The sequence below is a fragment of the Schistocerca piceifrons genome, chromosome 1 (assembly GCF_021461385.2).
Source record: "Schistocerca piceifrons isolate TAMUIC-IGC-003096 chromosome 1, iqSchPice1.1, whole genome shotgun sequence".
Lineage (NCBI taxonomy): Eukaryota > Metazoa > Arthropoda > Insecta > Orthoptera > Acrididae > Schistocerca > Schistocerca piceifrons.
Genome location: NC_060138.1, coordinates 757,168,505 through 757,190,512, shown reverse-complemented (window position 1 = coordinate 757,190,512; position 22,008 = coordinate 757,168,505). Strand labels below are relative to the sequence as shown.

Genomic DNA, 22,008 nt, shown 5'->3' with positions numbered 1-22,008 from the left:
ACCAGACAGCCCATCACTCACAGCGCAATTGCCAAGTGTTTGGCCAAATTCCGAGCAACAGGTTCTGGCGCAGATAAGCCTAAGGCTGGAAGACCAAAATCCGCCACCGATGAAGCAACAACAATGAGCGTGTTGGCATCATTTAGGAAGAGCCCGCAACGGAGCACTCGCCGCCTGCCACAAGAATGTGGGGTTAGCCGTACCTCCATACTGCGAATTTTATCGCAACACAAATGACACCCGTACAAAAGCCAACTGCTCCAACACCTGGGCGAGGATGACACAGACCGTCGGGTACAGTACGCAGAATGGGTGACACAGTAGCTGTAGATAAACCCACGTTTCCCCTATCAGGTGCTGTTCAGTGATGAAGCCAATTTCTTTATCAATGGCGAAGTGAACAAGGAGAATCACAGATACTGGTCCAACAGAGATCCACACGGAATTGATGCTTGCAAAACGGTCAACTCACAAAAAGTGATGGTCTGGTGTGGTGTGTGGGGTACCAAAGTCGTTGGACCATTTTTTTATTGATGGTACGTTAACAGCCAACGGTTATCTGAGGCTATTGGATGAAGAAGTGTTTCCCTCGTTGTTAACAGAGAACGGGACATTTCCGGAATTCTTCCAGCATGATGGAGCCCCACCACATTATGGGCACAATGTGCGAGCATACCTGGATCTGCAGTTCCCTGAAAAGTGGATTGGTCGTAGGGGTGCTGTGGAATGGTCACAACGTTCACCAGATTTGACTCCTTTGGATTTTTATCATTGGGGTCATGTCAAAGCACTGGTTTATTCTGTGAAAATACAGGATTTGCATCATCTAAAGCAGCGCATTGTTGATGCGTGTGGTCAAATTCTGCCAGATGTGTTGGTCAAAGTTAATCAGGACTGGGTTCGGAGGATAGCATTAACAATCCAACATAATGGACAACATATCGAGCCATTCCTATGACTGTTGGTGGTCTCTTGGGACTGTGTAACATCGACGTAATGTCTCTTCGGCACATAACACACATGCTGCCTAGCGTCCCACCGTTGCCACATGTAACTGGCTGTAACCCGAGAATGAATAAAGGTATGTTTAAAACAACAACGGCATTGTTTTTCTGGTGAAATTCTCCATCTGTTTGATATGTCACATGACCACATTCCCATTTGAAATTTTGGAGTTGAATCCAAGATGGCGGCTTTCAAGATGGCCGCCATGTTGGTGCCATAGCCTATAAAGTTTCCCCCTTCCCGTTCCTCGAGTGTAGGGACTCTTGTTTCCTTGTTTCCTACTCCATTTGGATTTTATCACGCTGTTTCCGAACTTTTGGACCACCCTGTATACTTAGATCACAGTTTACAATCAATGTATAAAATGTGGGATAGTGAAGTAATGTGTAATGATGGGTTTGAACGTGTCTGAGGCTGTAGATATTGCGAGGATCTATGAGATGACGATCGGTTTGATTTTAAGCGTGGTAAGGGCATCAGATAGACTGCAATGTAAACTGGCGCGAGATTTTCAGAAAAATATGTGCACGCTCTATTGACGAACGGGTGATATAAAATGTGTACAAGAACCAACACGGTACAATAAGAATGGAAGACCAAGAGTCAATGCTCAGATTAAAGCAGGTTTAGAGAAAGAATGAACTTTCTCTCCATCATAGTTTAACTGTATATCGAAAGCAGTGGTGGAAATAAAGGAAATTTTCTGAGTGGAACTGTCATTCAGGGTGAAACAAAATAAGTGATAATATTCGTTTATGACATTGTTTTTATTATTGAAAGCGAGGAAGAATTACAGGACCTTTTGAAAGCAATACACATTTTAACGAGCACAGTGCGTTGACTGAGACTTTTGACTCCTTTGATCCTTTGTTTACGCGACAGTTTCTTTTCCAGTAATTTAGTGAGAAAATGTTGGCTTTGAACGTCAATATTCATAAAATAATTGGTCTGACTGAACCTATTAATAGGATCGTTTGCAGACTCACTATCTGTACATGTTACACGATATATGTTGTTGATAATACTGTCCTCTACAGGCAACTTCCACTGACGTTAATTACTAATGAAAATGACTACAGCTCTATTAGTACACATTTACTGTGTCACAACTGGTTTCGTTGTTTTAGAATATCATCTGGTTGCCGATTTGTGCCGCTATCACGAAGTAAGAGATATTGTTGTCGTACGTAACATAAAAGACAAAATTTGGAAACGATGGATACTTATTCTGCTGACGACCTAACGGAAGCATTGGTGAGCAGCAAGTGCGTGCGATACGGCATGTGCTAGTGTGCTCGACATGTCGTCTCGCATGCTGTAGCAACCTGTAGCAATGAGTACAACTGCAGCATACGATTATGTAAGCGAAGTATGCAGATGCAGGGAAAGGAGTACAAGAAGAGGTTACAGGATACCATGGACTTGGGACAAAGAATGAGAGAGGAGAAAAACTAATTTAGTTCTGTAATAAATTTCAGCTAGTAATAGCGAATACTCTGTTCAAGAATGAAAAGAGGAGGAGGTATACGTGGAAAAGACCGGATGATATTGGAAGATTTCAGTTAGACTATACCACAGTCAGACAGAGACTCCGAAATCAGATACTGGATTGTAAGGGGTGCCCATAAGCAAATGTAGACTCAGATCACAATATGGTAGTGTTGAAAAGTTGACTGAAGTGCAAGAGTTTAGTCAGAAAGAATCAATATGCAAAGAAGTGGGATGCAGAAGTACTATGGCATGACATGATACGCTTCAAGTTTTCGTACGCTATTGATATAGCAATAAGGAATAGCTCAGTAGACAGCACAGCTGAAGAGAAACGGACATCTCTAATAAGGGTAAACACAGAAATTGCAAAGAAATGCATACGTGTGAAGGGCGTATCTGTTAAGAAACCATAGGTAACAAAAGAAATACCTCAGCTGATCGAAGAAAGAAGGAATCACAAAAACGTTCATGGAAATTCAGGAATACAGAAATACACACACCAAAATTAGTTTTGCATCATCCCGGTTCCCAGAACTCACGAAGATGGACCTTGACTGTGGATATTGCATCACAGACACAGTCCCTTTGTCTGTTCAGAGATGTCACTAATCCCGCCCAAAGATGTCAACAACCATACATGAGCAGCGCCTATTATACTGAGGGGGTCCGACAGCCGATCTTTCCGGTCATTCCACCAAGAAGGAGGTATACGGTTCGTGTTGTCTGTAGTTCAACCATGCCTAGACGGTCAATGCCGCAGTTCGATAGCGTCCGCATTGTTACTTTGTGCCAGGAATGGCTCTCAGCAACGGAAGTGTACAGGCATCTGACCCAAAGCAATAATGTTCGGATATGGAGAAGATACAGAGAGACAGGAACTGTCGATGACATGCCTCGATCAGGCCGTCCAAGGGCTACTACTGCAGTGGATGACCGCTACCTACAGGTTATGGCTCGGAGCAACCCTGACAGCGACTCCACCATGTTGAATAATGCTTTTCGTGCAGCCACAGAACGTCATGTTACGACTCAAACTGTGCGCAATAGGCAGCATGATGCGCAACTTCACTCCCGATGTCCATGCCGAGGTCCATCTTTGCAACCACGTCATCATGCAGCTCGGTACAGATGGGCCCAACAACATGCCGAATGGACCGTTCAGGATTGGCATCCAATGAGTGTCGCATATGGCTTCAACCAGACAATCGTCGAAGACTTGTTTGGAGGTAGCCCGGTCAGGCTGAACGCCTTAGACACACTGTACAGAGAGTGCAGCAAGGTGGAAGTTTCCTGATGTTTTGGGGTGGCACTATGTGTGTCCGACGTACGCTAGTGGTCATGGAAGGCACAGAAACGACTGTACGATACTTGAATGCCATCTTCCGACCGATAGTGCAACCATATCGGCAGCGTATTGGCCAGCCATTTGTCCTCATGGACGATAATGTGAGTCCCCAACGTGCACATCTCGTTAATGACTTCCTTCAGGACAAAGACATCGCTCGACTAGAGTGGCCAGTATGTTTTTCAGACATGAACCCTACCGAAAATGCCTGGGACAGATTGAAAAGGGCTGTTTATTGCAATGTGTGGCTTTCATGAGCAATAAAAAGGGCGGAAATGATGTTTACGTTGACCTCTATTCCAAATTTCTGTACAGGTTACGGAACTCTCGGATCCGAGGTGATGCAAAACTGTTATGGTGTGTGTACATGTCGCTAAGGAATGAAATGAAAGGGAAGTGCAGGGAAGCTAAGACGACAAGGCTGCAAAAGAATGTGTAGAAATCGAAAAATAAATCATTGCTGGAAGGGCTGACTTAGCATATAGGGAATTCAGAATAAACTTCGGTGACTTTAAAAGCAACGATGGTAACATTAAGGGAGAACGGGAATTCCACCGTTAAATGCAGAGGGGAGAGCGGGAAGGTAGGAAGAGTACATTGAAGGCCTTTATGATGTGGAAGATATGTCTGATGTGATAGAAGAAGAGACAGGAGTCGATTTAGAAGAGAAAGAGGACCCAGTATTTGAATCATAATTTAAGAGAGCTCTGGAGGACTTGAGATCAAATAAGGTAGAAGGAATACATAACATTCCATCAGAATTTCTAAAATCATTGAGGGAAATGCCAAAAAGACGACTGTTCATATTGGTGTGTAGAACGTATGAGTCTGGCGGCATACCATATGACTTTCTCAAAAATATCATCCACACATTTTCAAGGACTGCAAGAGCTGACAAGTGCGAGAATTATCGCAGAATATGGATTCAGAGTAAATCGAAGAAAGACGAAGGTAATTCCAGCGAATACTTTCATTTTCTCGCAAATTGCGTACTAATGTATAATATTAAAATGATTTCATGGTCAAAGATATGCATTGTATAGGGCGCGCGCGCATACACACACACGCACACACACACACACACACACAGACACACACACACACACACACACACACACACACACACACACTGCATGGTGTTCAACCTGTCTGTTATCCTCCAGCAAGGCCCTAGTATTAGAATGCAAGAGGCAATAACAGTGCGGCCCCATGTAGTATATGCTCTAAAGTACCCGAATGACCTGAATTATTAATAACAAAAATGCGTCACACAACGCTTTCCTTTCCTCCAGTGATAACCTAGTACTAAAATTCATGATCCAGTTCCAGTGTAGTCCCATCTGGACTGTCTTCAAAAGTATCCGAACGACCTGGATTATTCGACCTGAATTATTCATGGTGAAAATTATGTCACAGTTCTCTCTGTAAGCCAATCAGAGCCTGTATTGTAGCCCTATTTGGGATGCGCTAAAAGGGCAGAGAAAATTTATCAAAAGACAGGTCATTGTAACTGAATTGTCTAAACTACCACTCTTTTCGCAACCTCTCTTGTCTGAGTGTATCTCAGCACCCTCGCGTCGCAGCGATCGCGAGTTTTACTCCTACCTCGATGTTGTGGGTGAATACGTTGTCCTTACCGTGTGTCCCTGTTTGGGAAAGGAATCTCAAGATATAAGAGTGAATACACCTGTAATATTACACAAATGTAAACTTGAGCGTGTACTTGTTTCAGCACAGAAAACCTGACAATCCTGGCTGGTACAGTGGATCAGACGTCTGGAGGCTCGTTGCATACGGTCACGAAGGTGGTTATCAACCCTGACTACAACCCAAGAGATGGATATGTCAACGACATCGCACTCATAAAGGTAAATTTCGCACTTGATCATCGCTAACGTTATTCAGCGCAATTTTAGTATCATCAGAAATGTTTGAGATAGACTCGGTTATTAGTTTCAAAACACAATCAGAATTTAACTCTGATGACTTCTGCTGATGGACTCGGCAGAGACGGAAATGTACACTTGTAGCAACAGTCAATACAATCCTTTGTGTCGGGTTGGAAACATCTAAATTTTTTGAGCGATTTATTCGATATTATTGCCTATATTAAATCCCCCTCCCTCTCGTCTAAAATAAGTCTCACTTGCAACAAGTGGTGATCAACTTGGTATTACGGTGTCATACCCATTTTAATAAACTGCCTAGTTACATTCATTGCGAAGCTGCAACCATTCTGGTTCAAATGGGATTTATTGCTTAGAATCATGGACATGAACTTAGAATGACAGCTGTTAGCTGTCTTCCAACTGAAACTCCTTTTACACAAAGCCCTAGGTGTGGTGTATTGCACGAAGTCTCCTGCTTTACACGTTCCTATCATTGAACGCAATTTATGACAACGGAATATGTATTCTGTTTGTATTGTGGTGTGTTCCCACCCTCGACTTAAGATTCGCTTCACCAACACATTATTTGCTGCGTCCCAAGACATAGTTAAGTCTCTTTCTAGCTAATTGTTTCTGCTGCAACATACATTTCAGCTTTCATTGTCATGCACTATGTAATATTAAATTTCAGTAGATACTTTTATATTTCGCTGAGACGTATCAATATGAATCTAGAGTTAAGTTAAATTCGAAATTGTACTTCTTAAGTTTTCATTAGTTTGCTCTGCATCACCGATATATTTATAGTTAATATTCAGCTGTGATGTATAAATTATAACGGCTGTTAGTGGCAAACAAGCGATGCTGGACTGTTGAGATCTAACAATATTTTTAAGCTTTTGTAATTTTTCCCTACTGGCTGGCGTTTCTTAAAATTGAAATGGCATTTGATAACAGTGACCTGTAGGTCAGTTTCAAGATGGATAATTTTATTTCACAACTGTAATAAAAATTACATTAGCAAGATATTTCGAATTTTTTATATTAGTTTTTCTTGTTTGCTCAGTTTCCGTTTAAAGTAAGAGAAATGTTAACGTGAAGTTCTGGGAAGTTAGATACACATTTGGTTAGACTCAAACAGGAGCAGTGCGTTTCTAGCAGATATGATTAAAAGAAATTTGGCCCCTGTACCTGATCACAGGACATCACACGAAGTGACATATGATGAGCTGAGAATTAAAGCCTGGGACATACAATGAGGTCACAAAACTCATGGGATAGCGATAAGCACCTATTAGATGGCGGTAAAAAGGTACAAAAGGGCAGTTCGTTTCCGGAGCTGTTCGTACTCAGGTGGTTTATACGAAAACTTTTCAAATGTTCAAATGTGTGTGAAATCTTATGGGACTTAACTGCTAAGGTCATCAGTCCCTAAGCTTACACACTACTTAACCTAAATTATCCTAAGGACATACACCCATGCCCGAGGGAGGACTCGAACCTCCACCGAGACCAGCCGCACAGTCCATGACTGCAGCGCCTTAGACCGCTCCGCTAATACCGCGCGGCGAAAACTTTTCACCTTGTCGTGGCCGCACGACGGGAATTAACAGAATGATAGTTGAAGCTAGGGGCATGGGACATTCCATTTCGAAAATAGTAGGGAGTTCAACATCCCGAGATCAACAGCGTCGAGAGTGTACCGAGAATACTAAATTTCAGGCATTACCTCTCAACAAGAACAACTCAGTGGCCGACGGCCTTCACTTAACGATCGAGAACAGCGTGGAGTTTTCAGTGCTAAGAAACAAGGAACACTGCGTGAAATAACCACAGAAATCAATGTGGGAGGTACGACGAACGTATCCGTTAGGACAGTGAGGTGAAATTGGGCGGTCCGCAGCTCGTGGTCGTGCGGTAGCGTTCTCGCTTCCCGCACCCGGGTTTCCGGGCTCGAGTTCCGGCGGGGTCAGGGATTTTCTCTGCCTCGTGATGACTGGGTGTTGTGTGATGTCCTTAGGTTAGTTAGGTTTAAGTAGTTCAAGGGGACTGATGACCATACCTGTTAAGTCCCATAGTGCTCAGAGCCATTTGAACCATTTTTTTGAAATTTGTCGTTGATGGGCTGTGGCACATGACGACCGACGAGAGAGCCTTGAGCCTTTCGCAACAGAACATCACCCGCGGCCGCTCTCCTGCGCTCGTAACCATATCGGTTGGACCCTAGACGACTGGAAAACCGTGGCTTGATCGGATGAGTCCCGATTTCAGTTGTTAAGAGGTGATAATAAGGCTCGAGTGCGGTGCAGACAGCATGATATAATGGGCCCAGGTTGTCAACAAGATACTGTGGAAGCTAGTGGGGGTTCCATAATGGTGTGGACTGTGTTTACATGGTTATATTCGGCTACTTGGGGATCGTCTGCTGCCATGCATGGACTTCATATCTCCAAACAATGATGTAATTTTTTTGGACGACAATGGGCCATGTCACTGATTTGAAGAACATTCTGGACAATTGCAGCGAATGATTTGACCACCCAGATAGCCCAACATGAATTTCATCGAATATTTATCGAACGTAATCAAGAGGTCAGTTCGTTCATAAAATCCCGCACACTTTTGAAATTATGGACGGCTATAGAAGTACCATGGCTTAAATATTTTTGCAGGGGACTTCCAACTACTTGTTGAGTCCATGCCACTTCGAGTTGGCGAAAGGAGGTCCAAAACGATATTTATTGTTTCTTCAGACGTCTACAGGTCGCGAGGACATTGTAACTCTTTATGATACGAATGTTCAAATATTATTTCTATTGAGTGATCTTTACTTCCTAGGAATGCCAGACAAGATATGGAAGCCGGCCGGTGTGGCCGTGCGGTTCTAGGCGCTTCAGTTTGGAACCGCGTGACCGCTACGTTCGCAGGTTCGAATCCTGCCTCGGGCATGGATGTGTGTGATGTCCTTAGGTTAGTTAGGTTTAAGTAGTTCTAAGTTCTAGGGGACTGATGACCTCAGATGTTTAGTCCTATAGTGCTCAGAGCCATTTGAGCCAAGATATGGACAATAATTTTGTCAGTCAATTCTTCTACAGATATGCTGCATGTTTCTGTAAATTTTTATATGAATCACCACATGGCGACTACGTTCCCGATTGCAGGATGTGCTGTCAGATCTATTTGTGACTAGAGTATTAGATACTGGACTTCTCTTATGATCTTTCACGTATAATAACTAAATACTTTCGGCTATTTATGCACACGTAATATTTGCATGTTTTCAGGATCAACCTTTGCTCTAAGTATTACATTAACACTGTGTCAACCGCAGAGTCGATATTGGATATACAAGGCGCATAAAGGCCACTGTTGAACGAGCTGACCTGAAGGACAATGTGGAAATGGTTTTATTCGAAACGGCAGTACATACAAACACATTGTTTGCGGATCCCACATGAGGCAACGATTGTCCACGATTGTGTGGTGCTTTACAAGGGACGCTGCAGTGTCTCACTGGACGTGCAGCGACGGCGTTCATCGTTATACAGTATTTAGATGAGAAAGCCTGTGTAACATTATAGCGTGTGGGATAACGGCAAGTAGACATTACAGGATTTTGAGAGCATTACCGAAAGAAAGAACATTTTTGGCTTCTCGAGCACGACACGCAGTTCTCGACTTCTCTGGTGATTTCTGTAAAATAATTTGTCAAATTGTGGAATGAGCCAAAAAGGAACTACTTTGGTACTCCGAAATCGTTAGATTTGCTCTATCAATCATGTCTAAATCATACCAAATTGAATGCATTGAGAGTAACAATGATTTATCTTTCTGCACTGGGATACTTTGTGTTTAACACCTTTTGACGTGTTTCTGACAGCACCTTCTTATATGGGATAAGGTTCGATTTCAATTGCTATGTCTTCCTATATTTGTTTCTGTTTGCTGTATTTATTAAGTTCGTGAGCCAAGACATTTTTCACGTTGTGCTTGAGGGGAACTGTCAATACGAAGTCCAGTCCCGCAGCACCTAGCAACAACACCACACGAGCTCCTAGAATATCGTCACGATACTTGACAGCAGCTAACCTTGCCGATTCAGCTATACAAGTTCGTTAGGAGGCGTTTCAGTGTTCAACATAATATCTGCTCACACCATTAGGAACCTTTCTTGGTATCGGTCTCTTTCCACAGTGTTTAGGTCCAGAAATCGTACTTCACGTTTCCTCCAGATGCGAAACCGTCGAAAATCGCTCTGCAGACCAAACTGTCACTCATATGTGCAAAGAAAATTGGCCCAGTATTCGACCGTCCAGGTGGCACGTTGACGGGTCCACTCTAGACGTTGCCTTTTGTTAAAACTCGTCAGAGGTACACATACAGAAGGCCACTCCACCTAAGCCTTCTGTGCACCGTTTGCATCGATACAACACCTCTAGAGGGTGCTCCGATGTCAGATGCCAGCTGTCGTGCAGTACTAAGACAGTACGGCCGCCCATCACGCCAAATAACGGACCTCTCTTTCTGATGTCACACGTGCTCGGCTTTGATCTGCTTACCAGGATACAGTTCCGGTCTCTATAAACTGTCGCTACATCCGAAAATCAACAGAAAGATTCACATTAAGCCACCGGTCCACATAAGTTTGCGGCTGTCCTGCTTCCATTCTTCGTATGTTCCTCCGCTGCAGAGAGTCTGGTAGGCGTCTTCACTGTGCCATACAGCATCATTTACGACTGTGTACACAATGATTGTGAATTTTGACTACCAGGAAAACAGTACCCCGTTTGACAGGTGCCGTGACGTCATTGTTGGCATGGTTGTTCGTAGACCGTGCAGTATATAATCGTGCGGACCGCCTCTGACTGTTTGTATGATCATCTCCTGAATTAGACACAGGACGAAGCATTAGTGGTTTGTTGCCTTAACTTTGGATACCAGTATATTTATACACCACCAGAAATTGAGAGTGATACGCTAGTAAGTAGCGGTCCATAATTTAACCCTTTTTTTTTTTTTTGGGCCCTTTTTATGCGAGGCGCCACGAACTTCCTCTCTTGTGTCAATCTCTACACCTCACAGCAACACTTGCATCCTTATTTGCTGGGTGTGTCGCGACTTCTGTTTCCCCTACAGCTTCTATGCTCTTCGGCTTCTCTAGTATATTGTAAGTTATTCCCTGATGTAATAGTACATGTCCTACCATCCTGCCCCGTGTTCTTTTAAGGGTTTATCGCATGTTTCTGTGTTCTCTGATACTACGCGGAAACCTCACTCTTCATCTCAGAAGTGTACCTAATTATCAACATTCTCCTATAGCATCAAACATAAAACGCTTCGATTCCCTTTTTTTCCAGTTTTCCCACAGTCCATTAATCACTACCGTACAGTACCATACTTCAAAAATCGTTCTCAATTGTTGCTTAAGTAGACGTTTGGGCAGGAATACCCTCTTTTGCCTGTTCTAGTCCGCGCCTTACGTTCCCGCTGCATCGTCCTTCCTGTGTTATTTTGATTCCAAGTTAGCAGAATTCCTTATCTTTGTCTGCGTCGAGTGCCTGCTTTTAAGTTAAATTTATCTCAAATTTTAATTCTGCTACTCCTCATTCTTTTCGTCTTTCTTCGATGTACTGTTAATCTATACTCTTGCTAATTAAACTGTTCATTTTAATCAAAAGTTCTTGCAATGCTTCTTAAGTTTCCCTGAGGTTGGCAGTGTCATCTCAGCTACTAATCATAACCTTCGTCTTCCTTCCGTACTCATTAAAATGTCCATTCCGCTCAACAGGACCCGTACATATTTTCCGTTTTCACTGGGGAGAGGAATGTCATCAGTGAACTTTATCACTGAAATCCTGAATATCAATCCCATTCTTGAACCTTATAGTTATTTCCCTCATTGCTTCTTCAATACAGTCTAAAAACTGCTTCCCTGTCTTACACCCATTTTAATCCGAGCTCTTCTTTGTTGTTAACATTTTATTTTTGTGGGGATTCAGGGTCTGAAAACGTTTTGAGAACGCAAACGCGGGCAAAGTTGGGTGTACTCTATTTATTATAACAGAAGTATGCATACATGGACCACGTTTTAATTCCGAGAATTTAGTTTCTGCTCTTCCATTCTTAGCGTTCTCTCTTGGTTGTTGTATACGAGTAAATTGTACGTTATTCGTTTCCCTATAGCTTACTATAGTTTTTCTTAGAATTTCGAACATCTTGCACCATTTTACGTTATTACGTTCTTCTAGATCGCCAAATACTGTGAAAGCGTAATAATTTTTCTCATGTCTTCCATCCATTATCAACTGAAACGTGAGAAATACCTCTCTGGTGTCTTTACTCTCCGAAATCGACAGTGATCCTGATCCAACAGATCCTAATTTTTTTCGTGCTTCCGTATATTAATGTTAACAATAGTTTGGATGCATGACCTTTTAACCACAATGTGAAATAATTCTCGGACCCGGCCCATGCTGTCTTCGGGATTGTGACTATGACACTTTTCCGAAGAGCTGGTGGTATGTGTCCGGTCTCAAACACTTTACACATCAAGTTAAATAGTGAAGTGTTTGTATCGTGCCCTAACGATTTCAAAAATTACGAAGATATGTTGTCCATTCCTTCTGCATTATTTTATCGTAAGAATTCCATGTTAATGAAAAATTATAAAACTACGTTCCCTGTATGTTAATCTGCACTCCCATTTCTTCTTCCTTTACGTTATCAGGCAAGTTCTCATCCTCGTAGAAACCTTCAGTGTACTCATTCCACCTATCTACTCTCTCTTCCACGTTTGTTAGTGGAAATCTCGTTGCACTATTGATGTTGACACCCTTGCTTCTGATGCCGCTGAAATCGCTTTTGACTTTTATTTATGCTGAATCATTCCATCTTACGACAGTTTGTCTTTCATTTCTTCGTGTTTTTTCAGTTCGCCTTATCTTCTCTGGCCTTTCTACTTAAATCCAAAATGACTTATACTGTAGTATTTCTGTCTTTCCCTGAAAATTTCTTTACTTCTTTCGTTGGTCGTTCAGCTGAAGTATTTCTGTCAGCCAAGGGTTCTGCGCAGTTACCTTCCTTGTACAGGGTGAAAAGTATTTTAACCGACAAACTCTGGGAGGTTTTAGGGGACATAAAAAAAATGTTTTTCCCTAATGTCATTTTTTCCTATAAGGAGTATTTATACCGGTAGAGGAAGATTTCTCTGGTGGCAACTCAATTAAACCAACAAACACTTTTCCATTTTTTATGACCAAGAGACAACACATTAACACACAACCTAATTTTCAAAAATGCCTACATTGACACGTGAACAAAGGTTATACCGTCAGATCATGTTCTGTCTGACACGGGCAAAAACCCCAGAAGTATCCTGAATTGTTCCTGCTGCTGCTACTATCCGGGCAACCAGATCCTCTTCTGATGCAACAGGAGTTGCGTAAACAAGGTTGCGCATCTCTCACCACACAAAAAAGTCCAGAGGGGACATGTCGGAGGATAGAGCAGGCCATGGTACAGGACCACCTCTGCCAATCCACGTTTCTGGGAACCGTCGGTCCAGGAATCGACGCACACGACGACTGAAATGTGCCGGCGCCCGTCATGTTGGAACCACATGCATTGTCTCGTAGGGAGCGGGACGTCTTCCAGCAATTCTGGCAATGCTCTGGTGAGAAAATTGTAATAGTGCCTGCCATTTAATGGCCTGGGCAGCAGATACGGCCCAATTAGACAGTCCCCAACAACACCGACCCACACATTAACGAAGAACCGCACTTGATGAGCGCTAGTAACTGTGGCATGTGGGTTATCCTCACTCCAAACATACGAATTGTGCATTTTGAAGACTCCATCACGCCCGAACGTCGCTTCCTCGGTAAACAACACAGAGGGTGGAAATGTAGGATGCATTTCACACTGTTCCAGGTACGACTGCGAAAACTGTGCTCTGGGTGGATATTCAATTGGTTCCAGGTTGTGGAAACGCTTTAAGTGAAATGGACGTAACAATTGCCCTCGAAGGACTGTTCTTACATTCGTCTGATTCGTCCGTATGTTACGTGAAATTGCACGAGTGCTGATTGAAGGATCCCGCTCCACATGCTGCAAGACAGCTTCCTCAAATTGCAGCGTTCTTACCGTGCGACGGCGTCCCTGTCCAGGTAATCTGCTAAATGACCCGGTCTCACGCAGACGTTGGTACACAGCGGCAAAAGTCGTATGATGCGGGCTACGGCGATTAGGATGAAAATTCAAATTGTGAAATCTTATGGGACTTAACTGCTAAGGTCATCAGTCCCTAAGCTTACACACTGCTTAACGTAAATTATCATAAGGACAAACACACACACCCATGCCCGCGGGAGGACTCGAAACTCCGCCGGGACCAGCCGCACAGTCCGTTACTGCAGCGCCTGAGACCACTCGGCTAATCCCGCGCCGATTAGGATAGTTTTGTTCATAAACCCGCTGTTCAGCTCGTCCGTTGTGGTGCGCTACGTAGTACGCACCAACCATATCAGTGTACTCACTCCCGGTGTATCGCTCCATTAGTAAACAGAGACAATGTACTACTACACTGGTGGACAGCAGTTGCCTACAACTGAAAAGCGTAATACGCCTTCTAACAACTGAAGATCGTAATATGGCCTCTAATAACTGAAGTGCGTAATACGGCCTCCGCCGGTTTAAATAACCCTCATAGGAAAAAATGACATTAGGGAAAAATATTTGTTTTGATGTCCCCTACAACCTCCCAGAGTTTGTCGGTTTACATACTTTTCACCCTGTATATCTGTCTGTTCAACTTCTGTGTTCCTTATGGCAGTCTGTACAGTCTTACAGAAACTGCAACGCATTGGCGTCGATCCGACCGCTACAAACAGAAATGAGACTCATTGCTGAATGTCACAGACTATCCAAATTGACTCGGGCACTACACCATACTGTGATGTGATGGCAATCATACCATTGATATGGTGTTAACAAATTACACATAGCAACTTGAGAGTCTAACTCCAGTAATTTTCTCCGGCAGTTCCTTGATGGCACAATGCAGTTAACCTTTGCGAAGATTTCCAGCTATTCGTGAGAGCCAGTTCTCATGGTGTTCTCCTTCTGAAAGGAGTCGTGTCTAATCTCGGCAGGCTATAGTCCTTACAAACTTGTCAAACTTCCGCAGTCATTGCACTCAGCCAACTTAGAACGACGTTACACACCTGTACTCTGTTGCTAAATATCGTGTCCTTTTATTACCTTATTACTAGAGGCTGGTCAAGTATACTAAACTGCGTGACCGTGCTGCAATCTTGAGTGGCTGTCATCGTTTCTAGCTATGGATTCAGAGGTAATAATAAAATCTACAATTGGAGCACTACCTTTACCTGAATTAAATCTCTTTTCAATTGTTGACCACGTGTAGACTTCTTTGAATGTTGTTTAGGATATCGTAGTTATTCCAAAAGAACTAGTGGAAATTTTACACTACACGTCACTGTTCCCTTTAATTATCGTTTTAATAATTAGATTTTTCCAGTAAAAGACGATGGCAACATTTAATAATGACCAAGGAGCCAATACAAACTTCCCTTGATTAATTTAGTTCCGAAAATAAGTAATAGCACCTTGTATGCTTGGTTGTTTGTCCTGAGGAGACAAATTATAATAACACTTTTGTTCATCGCTTTATTGAAATAGTTAATAAATTCTTCTTTTAACAACTGCAACTCTAGTACCAGAATGAAACTCATAATATCCTACTTCCCTCTTTTCCACAATCACTTTAAAAACTATTTAAGAAAAACATTAGTTATTGTTATTAGACTGAATTCAATTTCGTCTTGAGAAACTAAGCAAACTTTGTTAATCAAGTTCTGTTACAATGCAGCCCATCAAAATTGCATGTACCCACTTTCTTACATAAATCAGTTATATAATTTTTACGTTAACTGCCATTTCTTTCCCAACTAACAATATTTTAGGATAGGATTTAAGGTACGTATATATCAAACACTTGAAAAAACAAAATAACACCGTTGAAAATTAATTATTACTTTACTATTCCCTATAAACCTGTCACTATAGTTTCTGATAAAAAAGTACTGTCTCTCCTATCACAAGTCTAATTACGCAAGAAACTGTCAGCAGCTCGCTATTTAGACGCTGTGAGGTTGAGAATAAGGAGAAAAAGTACTTTCATAGTATCTACACGCCTCATACGATGCGCCGTACTATCCACCCTTTGAAATCATTCATGAATAAAAGATAGTGCAATTCTTGCAACTCTTTGCCTGGTATTATCTTTTATCTACGGCTGCAATTTCAACAACACGAATCGTTATGCAAAAGTGCTGCTTATCGCCTTTCTCCATAAATTCCATTATTAATTACACGAAACATCAAAATTTTGTAGAAGGCATTGTTATGTGAACCTTAATCAAACACTGCGTACTGGCTACTCTCTTCACCTGTCTTTCTGCCGCACACCTCGTTCAAAGAAAAGGCATACTAAAAGCGGGAAGGACTAGGCCAGCTGCTAACACTACAGTGACACTTTCCGCCGGGTCAGCGCACAGTTCATTTCTTCCGTAGAAATGGCGAGTCAGGAGCGGAAACCACAGCGGAAGAAGCTTGGCAGTTAACAGGCGTATTGGCTTCCCTGTTGCGGTAGTTGAATACCAATTTTTTCTTTATAAAAATTATTCCTTTCTCAGGAAAAGAACAGACGTTCACAAATTTGAGTGTTTGGAAACACCCATGTGCATAACAGTATAATAAAGTGACCAATAGCAAATTACAAATTACTTATACAATCATCTTATGACATCTATTTCCCATTTTCAGTCATATTCTAGTAACAGTAATAAGTTGCTACAGCGTATGTAACACTGATCCGTTACAGATTATCTCTGCCATCTGTCGGTATAATGCCGCCATGTCGCTCATGCTGGTAATCCAGCATTTCTCGAAATTTGAAAGATTGTGATATACTGCTTCTGCTCGTCCATTATGCATGCTGTGATCTGAGTTCCACAAGGAAGGTGCCAGTAATGTTGGACACCTACCAAAACCATCATGTAATCACACTGACTGTAAGAAAATCTTTTATCTGTAGTAAAATTGCTAGAAAATTTTAATCTACATCTAAAAAAGACATAGGAATGTCAGTTTCGTAACGTATGGTCAAGGCTTTCATGGTGTAACATTTTTTATTCCTGTCAGGGTACTTGCATGTGTGAATGTGATGACAATGGAACCGGTATTACGCTGAACATATTCCATACGTTCCCAGACGCGTGATGGCTCGAAAACTTCTTAAGTAATAGTACCAAGTATGTTGTGCTCGACGGTGTGTGGTCGTCAGAGACAAGGGTGTCCGGAGTGGCCCATGGAAATGTGACAGAACCACTACTGTTTTCTACATCATCAATGGTCTGGCGGGCAGGTTGGACAGTAGTTTGCGGTTGTTTGCTGATGACACTGTTGTGTATGGGAAGGTGTCGCAGTTGTGTGAGTGTAGGAGAATACAACGGAAAATCCAGGACGGATTATGATAATATTATGAGAAGGAAAGTTCCTACTCGCCATATAGCGGAGATGTTCATCGCAGATAGGCTCTCACAATTAAAGCTTTTGGCCATTAAGGCATTCGTCAACAATAGAGGACACACGCACACACACACACACACACACACACACACACACACACACAAACGGAACTTGCATACTCAACGGCAGTCTCAGACAACTGAAACCCCACTCTGAAACCACACTCTGATGAGTGAGACAAAATTTCTAGCTGATGTGATGAAGGGCAGCTGGATCTATGTCCGTCGGAATAGGCCTTGGAAGGCTAAATGGTACCGACCGGCCGTCATGTTATCTTAAGTCCACAGGCGTCACTGGATGCGGATCTGGAGGGGCATGTGGTCAGAACAACGCTCTCCGGGCCGCATGTCACTTTAGGAGACCGGAGACGCTACTTCTCAATCAAGTAGCTCCTCAGTTTGCTTCACAAGGGCTGAGTGCACCCCCGTTGCCAACAGCGTTCGGCAGACGGGATGGTCTTTCACCCAAGTGGTAGCCCAGCCCGACAGCTCTTAACTTCGGTGATATGACGGAAACCGGTGTTACCACTTCGCCAAGGCCATTGTCAGCTGGATCTAAACGTACAAATAATTTAATTTAATGAGACTGAATAGGAAAAACAAACCCGTAATATTGATACAGCATTAGCAGGCTCCTGCTTGACACGGTCACGTCGTTTAAATATCTGGACGTAACGTTCCAAAGCAATATGAAGTGGATCCACCATGTTAGGCTTGTGGTGGGAAAGATAAATGATTGGTTTCAGTTTATTGGGAGAATTTTAGGAAAGTATTGTTCGCCTGTAAAGGAGACCGCGTATATGACGTTAGTGCGACCTATTCTTGAGTGCAGCTCGACTGTTTCTATCCTCACGAGGTCGGAATACAGTAAGACATCGAAGCTGTTCAGAGGCGGACTGCTAGATTTGTTGCCGGTAGGTTCGAGGAACAATATTGGGAAAATGTAGAGAACCGAAATTTTCAGCTGATTGCGAATGGTTCTTCTACCAGCAACATACGTTCCTCATAAGGACCACGGAGAAAAGATACAAGAAATCAGAGCTCATATGGAGGCACACAGACAATCGTTGTACCCTTCCTGTATCTGCGAATGGAACAGGAAAGGAAATGGCTGGTAGTGGTACAGGTTACCCTCCGCCACGCGCTGTACAGTGACTTGCCGAGTATTTAAGTAGATGTGGGACACGGGATATATTAAAAATCCAACAGTGGTATTCATATTACCTCAGCCGACATCCTATTTACATCGGAACACAAACAATAGATGAAGCATCGTTCCTTCCTTCCAGTGAATTTTAACTACCTAATGCCAGGTTTGAACTAATATGGTAGTTCTCCTGTCTCACACTGAATCAATAATACTCGTTTATAGGCTAACATTGCGGGGGTCGCCACTCCCAAAGGCATTTAACCACCCTAGGAATGTATCAGTGTACGCCTGCTGACACTGTCTACGGTTACGGGCGTGGTCAAATGTGACACCGTGTTACAAACTGTTTATGTATCGTGTAGTTGAGATGCAATGTGGGAAACGGTCTGGTATTTACGTTGGTGGATGTGGGGAGGCGACTAGGAACCACATCCAGGCTGGCCGGCACACTGGCCCCCATCGTTAATCAGGGAGGCAGATTCTATCGAGAGCGGAGGGTTCCACCCGTGTTCTGGAGGAAAGCGATTTCACGCTCCCCGTTATCTTGGCGGATGTAGTTCAAACATATTAACATTGAAAATAAGGAAAACGAAATGGAGGGAAGGTTTTGGGTATGAAGCTTATACTACACTTCTAAACATTAATATAAATAATGCCATAGATCATGATGACATACGATAAAAAGCTAACATAAATGCAGGTGGTCAATGATGGGAGTAAATAAAAGGTAACAGGTGTTTTTCATAACTCGTGTTCTTTAATTAATGTACAGTATAGTTATTGGTCACTCAAACAAAACAAAGAACTCTGGCAAAGAAATGTATTTCAAACAATTGTGTCATCATCAAAGACACGTAAAGTGACCTGATACATTCGATGTATAAGTTAAATTTCCATGAAAGATAGGGGAGGACACGCTGCAGTGAAAGTGTGACGACAATTAGAACTGGAATACAGCTTATTACTGCCCCCCTCCGACGCCCTCCCCTCCACCCACCCCCAAAACCTCCACCCCTTTTCCCTGCCCCCACCAAACACCAATACACTTTTGTACCCATTCCACAAAAATATATGGTATAACTTGTGCTGATTATTCTTCTAAGAGTTCATGAAGAGCTTCTCTGGTAGGAGGAAATTTCATATTCTCCCAGTCTCTTCGTCTCTGGTTTCCCAACATGGCACGTTTTATTGTTATCAAATGAGGTGCTCTAAACAGTTTCATGAACATTCTCCTGAGTTTAATTCCCATATTCATCAGCATTTTACATATTTATCAAGGTACAAAAGTCCCTATGCGAGCAATAATTTACTTCCGATGGCACGATTATCTCGATCCTTTTCGGTATTTCTCATATTGTCTAGATGAATTCTTTAAACTATGTCTACGTATTCCCCAGCTTTGTGATTTATTAAGTCTTTATTCACATATCACTACTCTTCATAATTTTTGTGCTGTGCTATTTAACCCGTCCACCCAAGGCTTGTGTCAAGTTGACCTTACAGTTTGTCACTAGCGCTACTGCAAGTCGCGATAGCCTAAGTGTTTTATTTTCTGGATGTAACGTAGTTGCTTCAGCGTGGAGAGTTTAGCCTTCGTCACGACTGTGTGCGTGTGTGTGGTGTGTGGTGTGTGCAGGTGGAGCCCGAGCTGGTGATCGACAACGTGACGGTGGCGGCGGCCAGGCTGCCGGCCAGGGGTCAGGACACGCCGGCCGGCACCCCCGCCACCATCATGGGCTGGGGGCTGCTCTCGGTGAGTCATGCGCTGCCTTCCTGTGAATTCACACACGCCGTAATAAGCAAATCATTGGATTGTAGATACACTGTTAGTTACTGTAGTTTCTGAATTGACAATAATATACATTTTAAACACTTCTAATCTCACAGAATCTATAGCTTTCCGAGTTCGGTAGCAGCACGTAAGGTTGAAAAGGACATCCTGTCAAGTATACACATGAGGAGTAAACTTCACTTATATTACGTTGATCGAGCTGAGATCGTTATTTAGAATTTTCACAACGTAAAGATACCAAAAAAATCTGGGAATATTTTTAGAGTTCTCTTCATCAGTCGGTATCAGTGCAACTAAAAGATGTGACCATTCATGTTATATATTTTGATACTTGCAAATTCACTTATCAAAGTCGTAGGGTACTTCCTGTTGGTCTAGAATCATAAATATCACGAAAATAATCCGAAAAATGTTAATTTTTATTTATATCAAACAAAGAAAACTTCTTCCGTCGTCCGTTATCCGACTTTGATTTTGTAATTCAAAAGTTATCGAAAGACATACCGGGAATAGTGTCAGTAACAGGCAAAAATCGTGGAAGTCCTCAATTCCCGGAATGAATTAACCTTCTCCATACATTGTACGGAGCCCTCGTGCACTAGTAGTCCTACTCGTACGTGAGGAAAACTTTTTTTCTTGATTTACAGTATGATTTTACCGCAAGGGAAAGATTATCTGGCATTACATTCTTAACGTATGTTAATTTCTGCTCAGCGTCATGTTAGCCTTCATCGTTGCTTTTTTCTGAAAAAAAGTTTTCTTAAGAATAAGACGTATAAAAATGTCTATAAGTTCGTACACAGACACACATATTGCACACACAGTGTAAAGCGTCATTCTGCAATAGTCCCATAAAAATCATTAGTTAAGTGATCGTTTCAAGGCTTTAGGTGTTCTACATAGGCTCGCCACACTTGATTACAACATTCATAAAACTGTCAGAGAAGTCCTTCCGTGGAATGTTATTCAGAAGACGACGGTTACGTCTTTCAAGTATTGACCGTTCAGTTGCAGAAATTCATGTTGTGGTAGGTTTGTTTCGATAACACTGAGTATTAGCACCCGTGTTGGCTTGTTGCAGAGAGAATTGTCCGTGTTTTGCATTTTAATCAAGACGCGCAGCCGTCCAGGTGGTGTCGTTTTCGTTCCGGAGCCAAGGTATGTGGAACTAAATTTGCATTCTGGATGAATGTATTGAACACTTATTTTAGAAAAGTTGCTCGACTGCAATTTGTGTCACAACAACGCTGACATACCATAGCCGCGCTTCCAGTATTTAGCACTCCCTACACAAAAATCACTAGTCGAATGCCTTTCTGTTGCTTACAGTTGTTAGTTCAAGGTGACATCATTTATACACCAGGATTAAAATCCGTCTCGTAACTTTTTCGACGGATGGTGTACTTTTATTTAATACTATAAGGTCGAAAGTATGATGTCTAATACTAGTAAGACATATTTTGAATACAGTTGCACTATAAAGTATTTGTCTAATACATGAGTTTAACAGTGTGTAGATAGTGGAAAATTGTCCGAGTGCAGTACAGGGACACAGAAAAGGAAAGTACAATAAAGAAACTAAGATTCCTATTTACATAAACATCGCCAAACATTCATGAGGAAAGAAAGGCAATTTAGTAGGAAAAAGAAGTATCCGTCTGTAGCACTGCAAATGACAGGCTGAACATAATTATGGTTAGTACTTAGGAGACCCTCCTTTCCTCTTT

General features: G+C 42.4%; 1 protein-coding gene across 1 annotated transcript in view; it reads left to right on the top strand.

The window, feature by feature from the left end:
- The window catches only part of LOC124774889 (mite allergen Der f 3-like), a 98,775-nt gene that overhangs the window by 59,896 nt on the left and 16,871 nt on the right, over window positions 1–22,008 (top strand). Inside the window, exons 4-5 of the mRNA XM_047249550.1 lie at window positions 5,574–5,709; window positions 20,126–20,242. Of these exons, the coding sequence (XP_047105506.1) occupies window positions 5,574–5,709; window positions 20,126–20,242 (253 nt within the window). The remainder of the gene's footprint in view (window positions 1–5,573; window positions 5,710–20,125; window positions 20,243–22,008) is intronic.